Raw genomic sequence first — 14,263 nt, forward strand, 5'->3', positions numbered from 1 at the left:
ATTGTCTGCTTCCTTCAGAACAACAGCTCCTTGAGGGTTAGAAATTCTCGTTGTTCATTATGACATCCCACCACCTAAATCAATGCTTGAGGTGAACGGATGGATGAACGTGTAGATGAATGGATGGGTAGAAGGAAGGGTAGCAGGTGCCCAACACCTTGACTGCAACCTCATGAGAAACCTTGAGCCAGAGGCACTCAGCTAAGCTGTGCAAAGATTCCCAACTCAAAGAAACTGTGATATAATGAATGTTTGCTCTTTTAAGATACTGAATTTTGGGTCAATGGATAACAATGGCACCATTTTATAATTAACAATGGGTAAGCCAACCCCTTCTGATAGTTTGGTCCTTTGACCTCAAGTTTTAACATAAACTACCACCAATAATATCCAAAATGTCTTACTATGGCATATTATCCCCAAATTAGTATAGCAACTCGGTAGAATAAACTATATTATATAAGCCATGCCTATATAATAATGAAAGAAGGAGAATTTGCCATGCATCTGGGCACTTTGCAAATATAACTTTTAATTTTTTATCTTGTGCGTGTGGTTGGCTGTCCCAGACTTAACTCTGATCTGACTTCTACCTTCCAAGCCCCTTCTACATTCTTTCCTAACAACATCTTCATTTTATGCTGTGTTCTTTATGCTGTGGAGCAAAAAACGCAGAGCCACCTGTGATGAACCCATTCCCTAGATGGAGCAAGTGAGTTTTCCCAGGCTGCACCTATTGAGTCTCTAAAATAAATACTCAAATGGATAAAAAATAAAAAAGCAAATCTGTACTTTGAAGTTAATACCACTTAAAAACCACTTGATTAAGATTCTTATATTATCCAAAGCAGATTTACTATCTTTGAATATATGAGTTACATTGTTTCTTAAGCCATAAGGGTGGAAAACCACCAGTCCTGCTCTTGAGGAGATTATAGTTGGTCTAGAAGTTATTCAGCCTCTTTTGGAGACTTTCAATATGAGACCTAAAAAACATAGGAAAATTTATCCAAACAGTGTTAGTATCTCCATTCATGCTCCTGCATATAAGGTGCTTGCTAGACATTGTTGAGGATACAAAGACGTAGCAAACATGTAAGTGAACATGCTTAGCAACATCTATTGGAAAGCCATTTTCTTCCGGACTGCTACATACAGATATTTTCTAATTATTTTTGGTGATACGGCTGTGGATGTTTCAGCCCACAAACACCACCAGATCAGTTTTCCAGAGAAAGGAGAGTACAGAATTAAGTTATCACTGACATCAATGCTTGCCTGTTAGAGCAGATATAACTTTCTCGTATCTGTGAAACCTTTGCTGAAAAAAAAAAGAACACAATTTGCCATCTGTGCAGAGAGGTAAGGATTGAGAAGTAATGTAGAAAATAAAACAATTTTTTAGAATGAATAATTAGAAGTTTTTTTTTTTGCTACAGCTTGTATAGTATTATTGTATAATAAGTTATTTCTAACCCGTTTGAAATTTAGAATACCCAGATTAGTATTTTCCCTCAAAAGAAAATCTTTTAAATTTGGGCAGACTCTCTCCATCTCTTAGATCCTCTGAATTCTTCTACATTCCAGTTATAAAAGCAAAAATCCTGAGCAATACACCATTTTCATCTAATAAAGATGGAGGCTGTAAGCCTATTCTCAATGTTACCAAAGTCCTAGGAACCAAGGGAGAACTACTTGGCTAATTCAATATGATGTGTGAACTGTACCTTTTTCATAGGCCTGAGAAGGCAAAAGGTTTGTAAAGTCTTCACTTGGAAGAACAGGCTCCGGGATGTTGATAGAACGGAAAGGACTTCCTTGTGCTTGAGCAGGTCCAGCCTGTGATCCATGTTCTTCTTTCTGAGTTTTCCTAAAAAAAAAAAAAGTAAAAAGGCTCTTACTATGTGATGGGGTAAGAAAAGAGTCAGTTCAGAATAGGTCAAGAAAATTTCTGAACCATACAAAGTTGCAGTTTTTGTAAATTAAACACAGTTGAATACTAGCAATTCATATGATTCAATGCAACTCATCACCAAATACCTACAATTCACCTTCTAATTGTAATACCTGCATTCTTATTTTTCTGTTACTAGCTTCCCTGTTACAGAGTTTACAGTGGGAATAATTTCTTGGGATAATTTACATTCTCTTCACAAAGCAACACAAAGGTAGCAGGAAGGAGCAGGTACTCAACTAAAAACACTGAACCATTCTCCAGGGTCACACAAATATTAGTTATATTTTAAATTTGATCGTATTAAAACATGTAACAATGAAGATTATATCTATTTAGTGGTGAAGCTTTACTTAATTCAGCCTGGTTGGGCTATGGTTTAACATAAATTTATTTTCAATGGTCAAAGTAAAATAATAATAGTATTAGGGAAATTTCAGAAATCTAATAAAATCACTGGTGACCCACTATTTTAGCACAAAAATCATAATTTAAATATATCTTTCTAGTTGTTATTTTCCTGGTGGCTCAGCTGGTAAAGAGTCTGCCTACAATGTGGGAGACCCAGATTCAATCCCTGGGTCGGGAAGATCCCCTGGAGAAGGAACTAGCAACCCACTCCAGTATTCTTGCCTGGAGGATTCTATGGACAGAGGTACCTAGTGGGCTACAGTCCATGGGGTCACAAAGAGTCAGACGTGACTGAGTGACTAACACTTTCACTTTCTAGTTGTTATTTTACTTTTTTTTTACGTTTTTACAGTTAAATTCTGCCTGCCACTTCACGTCATTTTCGTCTAACTTCCAGTTATATTAAGTGTGTTTTCTGCTACTGTTCTTATTTCCCCCACCAGGAATTGAACCTTTGCACCCTGCATTGTAAACATGGAGTCTTAAGTACTGGACTGCCAGAGAAGTCCCACCATTCATTTTTGTGCTGCATAACTCTCTCACATGCTGGTCCGTGGAGCCCAGTGGCCAGCTGTCCACCAATAGAGGGAAAGGTATTTCTGGTGCCCGTCTATGAGCCATTGCTTATATGTTTGCCTTTAGTCAGTTTTTTTGGTCAGACACTCACTTGGCTTTAACTTTTCGAGATTCTCTTCGCTTCTCCTGTTGAAGCTGTTCAATTTTCTGTTGCATTTCTTCTTGTTTGGAAGTGATGGCCTGGATCATTGACATGGCATTGCTCAGCTCTTCCTAAAAAATAAGAATTGATATGTATTTAATCTGGTATATGAAGTTAAAGTATATAACATGATATCTAGTACACAGAAAACTTTGAATATCTACTAAATGAATGAATGAGAGATGAAAACTTTACTTCTATTGTAGCTTCTAATTTTAACATAGAGATCCCACTAAGTAAAACATGATAGTTTTCCATGAAAGTTAGTGAATGGGCCAGAGGAAAATTCTTGTATTTGGTTGCTAGGCAAAAAGGCAAGTTTTTTTTTTTTTTAAATTCTGTTAAGATGACCAGAAATCTCTAGGAGGGAAATAGAATAAGTTCCTACCTTAAAATAGTTCAATGAATTCTTCATCTCAGTAACTTTCTCTTCCATGGAACATCTGCAGCTCTTAACCTTCTCTTCCAAAGCATATTCTCCATGTTGAATTCTTGACAGTTCTTGCATTGCTTCTGTGAAGCCAGTTTTGAGTTCAGAGGCTAGAGCCTGCAACTAAATAATACACAAAGAGTGAATTCAATTTGCTGTAAATTATTGTGAATGGTATCTCTGATCCCTTGGATGTTTCTTTTGTTTGCAAAACCAGGCTCTTGAACAATTACAGAACTCATTTACTAGAGACTATTGTGTACACAACTTAAGGCAACCTTGGCCCCATTTGTCTAGGGAAAAGTGTGTCTTCTTTATATCACTCATGCTGAAGCTTGATAGTGATTAAAAAAAAAAAAAAGCAACCAATTTATTGTTTGCAAGTGTTCCTGCAACTTACTGTTTATTCAAACACCTTTGATTAAAAAGAGATTTACTTTAAAGGCAAGCTATGCATGTGAAAGACAGTGTTGATCAGTAACTCTTTGAATTCCATGCAAGAAAGGATGCTGAAGAAATTCAGTTATTTCTTTCCTTAAAAAAATGTAATGATAAAAAGTAATAATTAAGCATATCTGAATATTTCTTTGAAAGGGAAGAAGTTTTTTTTTTTTCTATATTCTTGAATGATATCATGAAAAAGGAGATTATGGTGTTTCCAGGGGCAGGAAATCCTACAATGGTAGAAACTCAGCACATTGATAGTGACGAGAATCATCTTCAGCTGTCAAGCCTGGTCATGTAGGAATGCACACTTGGATTTTTATTGTCAACTTCCAGCCATGAAAAAGGTATCAATTTTGGAGTCAGGTAGGGTATAAATCCTAGCAACTCTCCTATAAGTACTAAAACCTCAGGCAAGTTTCTTTGTAGCAATTTCCTCAGGCAAGCCTCTTTGTAGCAATTTCCTCATCCATAATATAGCTAGGATAATATTTCACAGGACTGTCTTGAGAATTAAATGATTAAATGTAGGTAAGGTACCTACCACAGCATATGCTTGGTATGTAAAAAGTATTAAAGAAATTTTAATTCTTTTCCCCCTTGAAGTGGCAAATCAGAAAGCTAAGCACAAATAGAAATGTGGAGAAAATGGAGCACTTCTAAAGTTCAGTTTTATTTATTGAGTCAATGAAAAAAGCATTTTCAACAAACAAAAGGTTAAGATAATAACAATAAGGTAATAATAACATTACTTACATGATTTTTATGATCTTACATTCTGCTAAGTATAGAAATGCTTACTCCAGATTGCTTTTTAAAACAGAACTTTTAGGAGCTTTAAACACCCTTTCCAAATGGTTCCAACTTGTGTGACATCTCAAAGTATAAAATGAATTACTCTTTTGCACCATATTTTCAAAATATAGGGATTGTGGGTCTCTGTGCTTCACAGAGGGCTTGGAGGAGGGAGAAATAAGAGGAATCAAGGAGATCATTCCGAGGAAAAAGAAACATGACATCTCAGGTGTTTGGAGCTGAAAGATTGGGAAACAACATGAGCAATCTGTATTTCATTCCAGTCATTTTTAATTTTGATACGTCTGTGATGGGTTTCAGCACATGTCCTAATTCAGTTGTCATGTTAGGTTAAATCACCAGATCAACTACATTTGATTTGGTAATTTTCATTATACAAATTCATCTTCTGTGAGGAAAATGAAGTCGATGGTCATGTGATATCAAAGCAAAATGTAGGCATGTTTTAAAATTGAAGGAAGGAAACCTAACATTCACTCATGTTTCCTGCTTGGAAAAAAAAAGGGAACCACTTTCCAACAGAAATAGGTTTCATTTTCACTATTCCCCTAGGTGGATGTGTGGCATTTTGCCCAGGAGGCAAAAGGAAGCAGCAGGATTCTCTACACCTGTAGAACCCCAGTTCTCAAATATTAAGAGCTATCAATACATTTCACTAACAGCCAGGTTATATAGGGACTTTGGGAATTCTGAAACCATTTTGAGCTAGGAGCGCCCATTTTCTTTCCATATGTTACTTTGAGCTCCTTCAATACCTGCCACTGAAGTAACACTACTGCTTTATAAACAGCTTCACAACCACTGATCAGGCCAGGGGGATGCCATATATAGTGAGTACAATCACACACCTGAGACTACAGGTCACTTTTAAGTTGCTTGGGAGATTTTGAAAACTTTTAGCTACTGCAGACTGGTTTTCTGGTACCAACTGGCCATTCCTTTGTAAGCAAAAAAAAAAAAAAAAAATACCCTAAAGACGTGGACTTATTTGCTCTGCTCTGTCTCCAGCTTTCTTGTTTAACAGCCCACAGCCCACCCCCAGGATTAGAAATGGGTGTCTACCTTGTTCTCCAGCGAGTTGAACACGTTCCTCATCTCGTTGATTTTTTCGTGAAGCTGCTCTAGAGAGGTTATGATCCCTCCATCCTGCCGCTGGAGGCGGGCTCCCACCGGAGGCAGGTTCAGGGAACTCTTGTACTTGGAAGCCTACGGTACCACAGAGGGCTTCTTAGGCTCAAAGAAATAGGGGAGGGGCGTCTGAATTCTTCCTATTTCCTGCTCTTAAATGAATTTCTGTTGCTCAATTTCCTTTAGTTTCTTGGCTCTTAACTCTTCTCAAGATGAATTTTAATCATTGTCTTCCAAATTTTTTTTTTTCACCAAAGATCCCTTAAACTAAATTTTCATAAATTAAGCAGGTTATTCCAACTTGTCTTTTACACAAACTTCTCCTCCCCTTCTGTCTCATTATTAAAGTCAGAAAAGTAGGGAATGGGCCTGTGCTTTGAGAACTCTGCAAAGTTTTAAATATCAAGATTTGAGAAATCTCCACAAGGTATGCCAAATTCCTGTGACACCTGACTAAAAGCTCTACAGGAGCAAAAGCTCAGGTATTTTGAAGTAGCCCATAATGACAAGAATGCCAGGGTGATTGCTTTGGCTTCCCCCTAAATCAGGGTTGCTACAGAAGAAATGGGGTCTTTCTGCCAGCTGCCACTCCCTAATTTTTAGCCTCCATTAATCCAATGCAATGGATTAACCCATTGCCATTAATTGAACGCAGTGATTTAAAACACAAAGTGAGTCATTTGAACAGTCAAGAGTAAATTTCCCAAATCTAGTCCTCTACACTTCCTGCAGAAGTTGATCCTTAAAGTCATTCTTACCAGGCCACACTGAGGCTGATAGGAAGCCTGGTGTGGTGGAAACTTATCTTATCTATCCCTGGATGCAACACAGGTCTAGCAGAGATAGCTTCTCTGGAGTTAGAAGAACATGCCTCAATGGTAAAAAGAGACTGAGGCTTAAACAGGGCTTACAAATCCTAGAAAACATTTGATGGAAATTTTGATGATGAAACCTATTACTGTAGGACTGGTTCCCATAGTTTTACAGTTAGAGTTTCTTTGGGCATATAACCCATTTTCTTAAATTATTAATATTTTTATTACAGAGAAAAAGGAAAAAAGAGAGTCACCCAAAATTTCATTACTTTAATATAACCATTAACATTTTGGTATATTTCCTTCTATTTTGTACTATGAATATAAATGCAAGTATTAATAGCATTGGCTTTGGCTTCCTGGGTGGCATGGTGGTAAAGAATTAACCTTCCAATGCAGGAGATGTAAGAGAAATGGATTTGATCCCTGGGTTGGGAAGATCCCTTAGAGTAGGAAATGGCAACCCACTCCAGTATCCTTAGCTGAAAAATTCCATGAACAGAGGAGTCTGGTGGGCTATGGTCCATCATGTCTCAAAGAGTCAGACATGACTAAGCACACATGCATGCATATTTATAGTGTTGAAATCACATAAAAGATATATTTTGATTCTGCCCTCCTTTTTCTTTCCTTTTGCATAACATTCTTATAAGCCCTTCCCTCAGCCTTCAAATGTTTGTCTAAGTGTACATTTTTAATGGCTATATAATATTCTATCCTACAAGTGTGCCAGAGTTTACCTACTCATTCACCTTTGTTGTAAATTTGTTATTTATAATTTTTCAATATAAGACAATATATTGAAATATGTTTTTACTTAAAGCTTTATATATATTTCAGTTATTTCCTTTGGATAATTCTTAAATATGAAATTTCTGAGTCAAAGGATGTTAGGTAGTGTTGACCCAAAGGAAAATATACCATGTTGGAATATATTCAATTAATTAATAATTATACAAAATATATTTGACCAGAGGGCTTGAAAAGTTATAATATTATGGTTGTATATATTCTTGGAAACATACTGTATGACATGCAATGTCCTAAATTAGTGTATTTGGAAAATCATGTCTTAGATAAGACATATGAAACATAAGTAATATAAATGGTAGAAGTTAAAGTGTCTACATTCATGAGGTTATACATGAGCCAAAACCATGGCTGGAGTTCAAGTCATTAGTGTGAGGGTTGCACCAGAACTAAATTGTGCTGTTACCACATCTGTTGCCTTAACTGGAGGACCCTCAACCTTCACTTCTCATGTTGATGAAATCATAATTTTAAAGTATATATTCCAAATGAAGTAATCAAGGCTAAATCAACACAGTGTGACTCTGGAAAAGAGATTGGGGTGGACTTTGAGAGGGTTATGGACAATGGACAATAGACAAAAAGGAGAAGGATAGATTTGGATTCAAATAAAAGGGAGTGTACTAAGCTAAGCTAAGGAGTAGTCAGTGTGTCTACTGATTCACCTGGTCCACAGTAATTCTACCTGGAGTGAACTGGGAGATGAGACTGCTCATTCTACTGTTGACTTCTGTGACCTGATTTAGGTCACAGTACCATATTCTTACCAAACAGGTTATGTTCATCCAAAGAACAGGAAGCCAATTAGGGGTATGAACATTTTAACACTTTTACTGCATTTGAATTAAATTAGTCAAAAAATAATACTCCTTGTTTTAATCATTGTTTCTTTGAGCTTCAACCTTTTCTTCTATTTATTAGCCATCTGCAATTTTGTTTTGGTAAATTGTGTTCTTCACCCATATTCTATCAGGGTTTCAGACTTTTCCTTTTTATTGATTCTATAAACTATTTATATATCATTAAAGCTCTGTAATATCTTTGTAGGAAATTTTCCAGTTTTTGTTATTTGTCTCTGAATTTGTTGAAATATTTTTACATTGGGAAAATTTTTAATTGGGATGTGATGTAGTCACTAACCTTTCCCTTTGTGATTTTTTTCCAGTGCTTTTTTTCTTAAAAAGACATCCAGAGACAAAATAAATATTCACTAACTCTAAACTTCTATGGCTTTTAAAAATATTTAATCCTTTAATTCACTTTTGAGTTTATTTTGATTAGAGTATGAAGCAAAGATCTCTTCTTTTTTTGCAAAGAACCAGTTTTCCAAACACCATTGAGCACCAAACTAAAATGACTACATCAGACTCCTTGGCTTAAAGCAATATACACATCTCATGATATCCATTCATTCATTCAACTAATATTTATTGAATATGTATTATATTCCAGGCATTATACTTTGTTCTGAGAGTATAACAGAGAGCAAAATGTACTAATCCCTGCCATTGGAGCTTACATTCTAGAGAAGGAGACAGACAACTGAAAAATAATAAACAAGTTAATATTTACTATAATGTTAGGTAGGGATTGAGAGGTCTGTTGAGAAAATAAGCAGATAGAAAATGTCTGAAATGTCACATTTTCCTTCACCTTTCATATTTTGCTCTTCCTTTTAAGTATAGATTGTATCTATTCTAGTTAATCTCTCCCTGTATCCCTCCTTCCTTGTCCTCTTCTTTATTCCTCCTCCTTCATCTTCTTTTGGGTAAATGTTGCTTGGAGTAAACAGACTGGGGCTTAGGAGACATTCTTTTAAAACAAGGACGGGGTCATAATCACAGCATCACAGAGGTCACATGGGGCAAGTTCACTTCCACTGCTTCATTTGTTCCTCCGTGAACAGATGTACTTGGATGTATACAATAAGAGAATGAGGCCATCCCCACTGCAGCTATATTTAGCCAACATTCAGGGAGTGACCTACATAAAATCTGTAATAGACTTTAAATCATACCTGAGTTTAAAGAGATAGTCACGCTCATTCAAATGCCACACACACGCCAGGCGTTAACAGAGGGGAGGTGGTCGGGGAGGTCTTAGACAGACAAGTGAAGCATCAGATCAGCACTGAAGGAAGATTCACTTCCTGTTTCCAGACCATTGTTCAGGCTCGTCCCTCTGCCTAAAATTACCCTTCCCCACATCCATTTACCAAATGATTAACTCGTTCTTACAGGCCTGATCCAAATCCTTCAGTTAAAATTAATTCATCCCTTTTTCAAATTCCACAGAATTTTCAAACTCTGTTGAAATTCTTCCAAACAGCCTACCTTGTATTTATTGTATGTTTTTCAGGACACTTAAAAATCAGTAAGAATATCTGTTTCATCACCCATTAGGCCAACCAGTAGACTTTGCACATAATAACTGCTCAATAAATATGCATTAAGTTGAAATGAGGCTCTTTTCTTCAACCTCTCTCTTTGCTGGTCTGGTTCTAAGAGCAACATGATTACGATGTTTTCATAACCTTGTGCTGGTTTGCCCTAATTGGGTCCTCAGCAGTGATCTCTTACATGATATTTTTGGGGACTTGTTGTTATTTTCATTTTACTGTTACTCAAAGTAAACAAATTTAAATTACATTTCCCCAAACTACCTGCTTCTCTGGATTCCTATATCTCTATTTGGGAGACCACTCTTTTTCATAGTTGTTGTTTCATCCCTCAGTCATGTCCAACTCTTTTGCAACCCCATGGACAATAGCCCACCAGACTCCTCTGTCCGTGGGATTTCGAAATGCAAGAATACTGGAGTGGGTTGCCATTTCTTTCTCCAGGGGATCTTCCTGATCCAGAGATAGAACCTGCATCTTCTGCACTGGCAGGTAGATTCTTTACCACTGAGCCACCATGGAAGCCCCCTTATCCTAGCTGTTGTTCAGTCGCTAAGTCATGTCCGACTCTTTGCGACCCTATGGACTACAGCACACCAGGCTTCTCCATCCTTCATCATTTCCTGGAGTTTGCTCAAACTCATGACCATTGAGTCACGATGCCATCCCCCTTCTCCTCCTGCCCTCAATCTTTCCCAGCATCAGAATCTTTTCCAATGAGTCAGCTGTTTGTAGCAGGTGGCCAAAGTATTACAGCTTCAGCATCAGTCCTTCCAGTGAATATTCAGGGTTGATTTCCTTTATATCTCCTTGCTGTCCAAGAGACTCTCAAGAGTCTTCTCCAGCACCACAATTTGAAAGCGTTGATTCTTTGGTGCTCAACCTTCTTTATGGTCTAACTAACACATCTGTACATGACTACGGGAAAAATAATAACTTTGACTACACAGACCTTTGTTGGCAAAGCCATGTCTCTGCTTTTTAATATGCTAAGTTTGTCATAGCTTCTCTTCCAAGGAGCAAGCATCTTTTAATTTCATGCTTGCAGTCACCATCCTCAGTGATTTTGGAGCCAAGAAAATAAAATCTGTCTCTCTTTCCACTTTTTCCCCATCTCTTTGCCATGAAATGATGGGACCAGATGCCATGATCTTAGTTTTTTGAATGTGATGTATTTCATAAACTTTTTCATTCTCCTCTTTCACCTGCACCAAGAGGCTCTTTAGTTCCTCTTCACTTTCTACCATTAGAGTGGTGTCATCTACATATCTGAGGTTGTTGATATTTCTCCTGGCAATCTCAATTCCATCTGTGAGTCATCCAGACTAGCATTTTGCATGATGTAGTCTACATATAAGTTAAATAAGCAGGGTGACAATAAACAGCCTTGATGTACTCTTTCCCCAGTTTTGAACCAGTCCATTGTTCCACGTCTGATTCTAAATGTTGCTTCTTGCCCTGCATACAGATTTCTCAGGAGACCTGTAAGGTGGTCTGGTATACCAGGGCTTAAAACCTCAAGAGCCAACTTTGAAATCACCCTTTCTCCCAACCCCCACCTAACCCTGTCAGTTTTTTCTTCCTTCTCAAGTATTCCAAATAACAATGCCTTAAGTCTAGAGAGTAGCATGGGTTTCCCTAGCCCAAGCTGTTTTCACGTTACATATTATGTCAGAATGAACTCTATGATTTTTAAGGAAAGAAATTTACTTTAAATTACAGTTGGTAGATAGAAGCCAAAGAAATACTATGTAGAGGGCCAAAGTGACTGTCATTGCAAACATATTACATAAAAGTTAGCAGAAATTTATCTCCCTCATAAATCAAATTATTCCCATTGTTTGAAAAGAGCTTAACTTTTTTTCTGTTATCATATATGAACATTTGCAGTGTTAACCCCCTTTTATTCTCAATTCTCCCCACTAAAATAAGAGACTAAAAAAAGCAGCTCTTGTTCTCTCCTTCTCATGGAAATGTTATCACACAGGATAATGGCCAGAATGAGGATAACAACAAAAAGAAAAGCATTATTGGTGTGGGAGTGGTGGTGCTGTATTTCATAAACTGGGTAAGCTGTCCTTCAGTCAAGAGTTTTTCACCAAAGTACAATGTGAATGGTACTCTTGACCCTGCTTATCTCACAGTCTTAAATGAACAAACACAATGATACATGTAGAAGCTTTTGTGAGTGCTAAAAACAATGTGTACATAAAGGACAGTCATCATTGTGATACGTAAAAGAGTTGAAGACAATCTATGTTTTTACCTGGTAAATCTGTGCGGAAGGATTATTCATTGGCTTATGTTCATTATCTCCTGTAGGGAAAAGAGCTCAGTTTAATCAACACAATTCATTCTGTCCCTATTCTCTTCAGACATGCAGGGAACGAGGGGACTTACAGGATACTAAATCTGTACTTGCATGATAAGCCAGTGATTCAACAGAAACAGAAGATCAATTGGCATAGGTTATTTTATATTACATTCTAATGATCAAACCATATCTACCTGATATATCTCTTGTAGTAGAAAATCATGTGCTACCAAGGAGGGGAAGTTTCTCAATCAAACTGAATGATAAATGATCATTCAGTAGCCAGAAGGGAATGCCCATGAAGGGTCTCTTTCAGACTTCCCTGGCAGTCCGGTGGTTAAAACTCTGAGCTTCCATTGCAGGGGACACAAGTTTGATCCCTGGTCAAGGAACTAATATCCCACAAGCCACATGGCAAGGCCCAAAAAAAAAAGGGTCTGTCTCATTCTTGGGGCTGAGTGAAGTTTATCTGAGGGGCTAGTTCCAGTTAGGAAGTCATTTATCCAGTGGTCACTCTATTGTTCTCAGGAGGCCTGTGTAAAATGTTATTTACTTCTCCTGCCTCTGATCCTTGCTAAACTTCAGAGCTCTGCCCTCTCTCATGCCCAGATCAGCTAAAGGAATTTTGCTGTCCTCCTGGGCAAGAGGATTGATGGAAGGAAATTTCAATACAAAGGGTCTCTGAAGGATGCAGGCAGAAAGAAAACAGTATTGTCAACACTAGAGACAGGTCAAACACAAAGAAAGTAGTAGATTATGAAAACCATTTGCACTAGGGAGGAAAAAGATTAGCCTAGAATGTACCTGTCAGAACCTCAGCCCTGAGGTTGCATAAAATGTACACCTCACATGCAGCCCTTTGCTTATCCATTTTAGCCACATCTCCTTTGTATCACATTGTATGAATCAAGCAGTTTGTAGATAAAATCCCCAGCTGCAAATATTTGGATGTATAGATGTGTACATTGTTCTCTTAGGACATTCAGGTACAGGAAACCCTTCCTTAGAGGAACCAGCCTCAGTATGTTAAGTTTATAAATAATATATAACCTCAGCTCAGAGCTTCTACACACCAAACTATAAAATCCAGATGGTTTGAGATTACCAAAATCCCCCTCATGGGCTTGAGTGGATTTACTTAACCTATTTCATGCTATGTCCCAACAGCCTGGTATAATGGCAAGAACCAGAACCTGGGGACAGAGACCAGGGTCCCAGATCAAACTCTGACATTTTGGAGCTATAGCCTCACTTCTCTATGACTTTCTTTACCTATCAATTGAAGATGATAACAGATCCTACTTTTATATGGTTGATTCTGTGTGGTAAAGTTTAAAAGAGAAAGCCCTCATGTTTCCAGGTCAGCCTAGAAGGCGTTGGATGTCTGTTAGTTCAATATATATCTTGATCCTTTTCAGGAGGTCATTCTGAGGCAGTCCTAAAATTATTGCTAAGAAAAGTAAGAAACTACTATAGACATACATGTAGCATTTCCCGTTTCCCCAGTACCATGTCTGTGCTCTTCCTGGTCATTCTGTTACGATAATGAAATGAGAATAGTCAAGTTAACATATTATTCATGTTGTGAGATAAGGGCAAGACAAGCCTACAACCTATATTTCTTAGATCCTGAGCCTTAAGCAAGACATAGGAAAAATCTAACCTTGCTTGGTTTTGGTCTTTTCCATGGTGCCTGTTGCTTCTCTCCTCCAGCTTATTCAACACTGCATCTTCATCGTCCCTGGATCAGGCCATCCCCTCGTCCCCAGACCTGTCAGTTGAAATCAAGAGTAAGGGAACAGGTGAAGTGACTGGACTTACTTTATGTGCTAACTTTAAAAAATCGAAACGAACACAGAAGCAACAGGTGTTATGTGCAGCTTCAGAAGAGTGAAAATATTAAGTTTTAGTTTAAAACTCAAAGGTAAATATTTGTCAACAAGTATGAATTTCATTACTTAATATGGTAGTTTTTAATATACTGAATTCTGTTGGGGATCAAACCAATTAACTTAAACCCATTAA

At 37.5% G+C, this 14,263-nt stretch overlaps 1 protein-coding gene across 1 annotated transcript in view; it reads right to left on the minus strand.

Moving 5' to 3' along the window:
* ARHGEF33 (Rho guanine nucleotide exchange factor 33) overlaps window positions 1-13,926 on the minus strand; it is a 53,068-nt gene extending 39,142 nt beyond the window's left edge. The window contains exons 1-5 of the mRNA XM_068967030.1: window positions 13,902-13,926; window positions 12,191-12,240; window positions 3,472-3,636; window positions 3,033-3,154; window positions 1,728-1,870 (exon numbers count right to left, since the gene is read on the minus strand). Of these exons, the coding sequence (XP_068823131.1) occupies window positions 1,728-1,870; window positions 3,033-3,154; window positions 3,472-3,636; window positions 12,191-12,240; window positions 13,902-13,926 (505 nt within the window). The remainder of the gene's footprint in view (window positions 1-1,727; window positions 1,871-3,032; window positions 3,155-3,471; window positions 3,637-12,190; window positions 12,241-13,901) is intronic.
* Between the last annotated feature and the right edge of the window lie 337 nt (window positions 13,927-14,263).

Source organism: Capricornis sumatraensis, chromosome 1, assembly GCF_032405125.1.
Source record: "Capricornis sumatraensis isolate serow.1 chromosome 1, serow.2, whole genome shotgun sequence".
Taxonomy (NCBI): domain Eukaryota; kingdom Metazoa; phylum Chordata; class Mammalia; order Artiodactyla; family Bovidae; genus Capricornis; species Capricornis sumatraensis.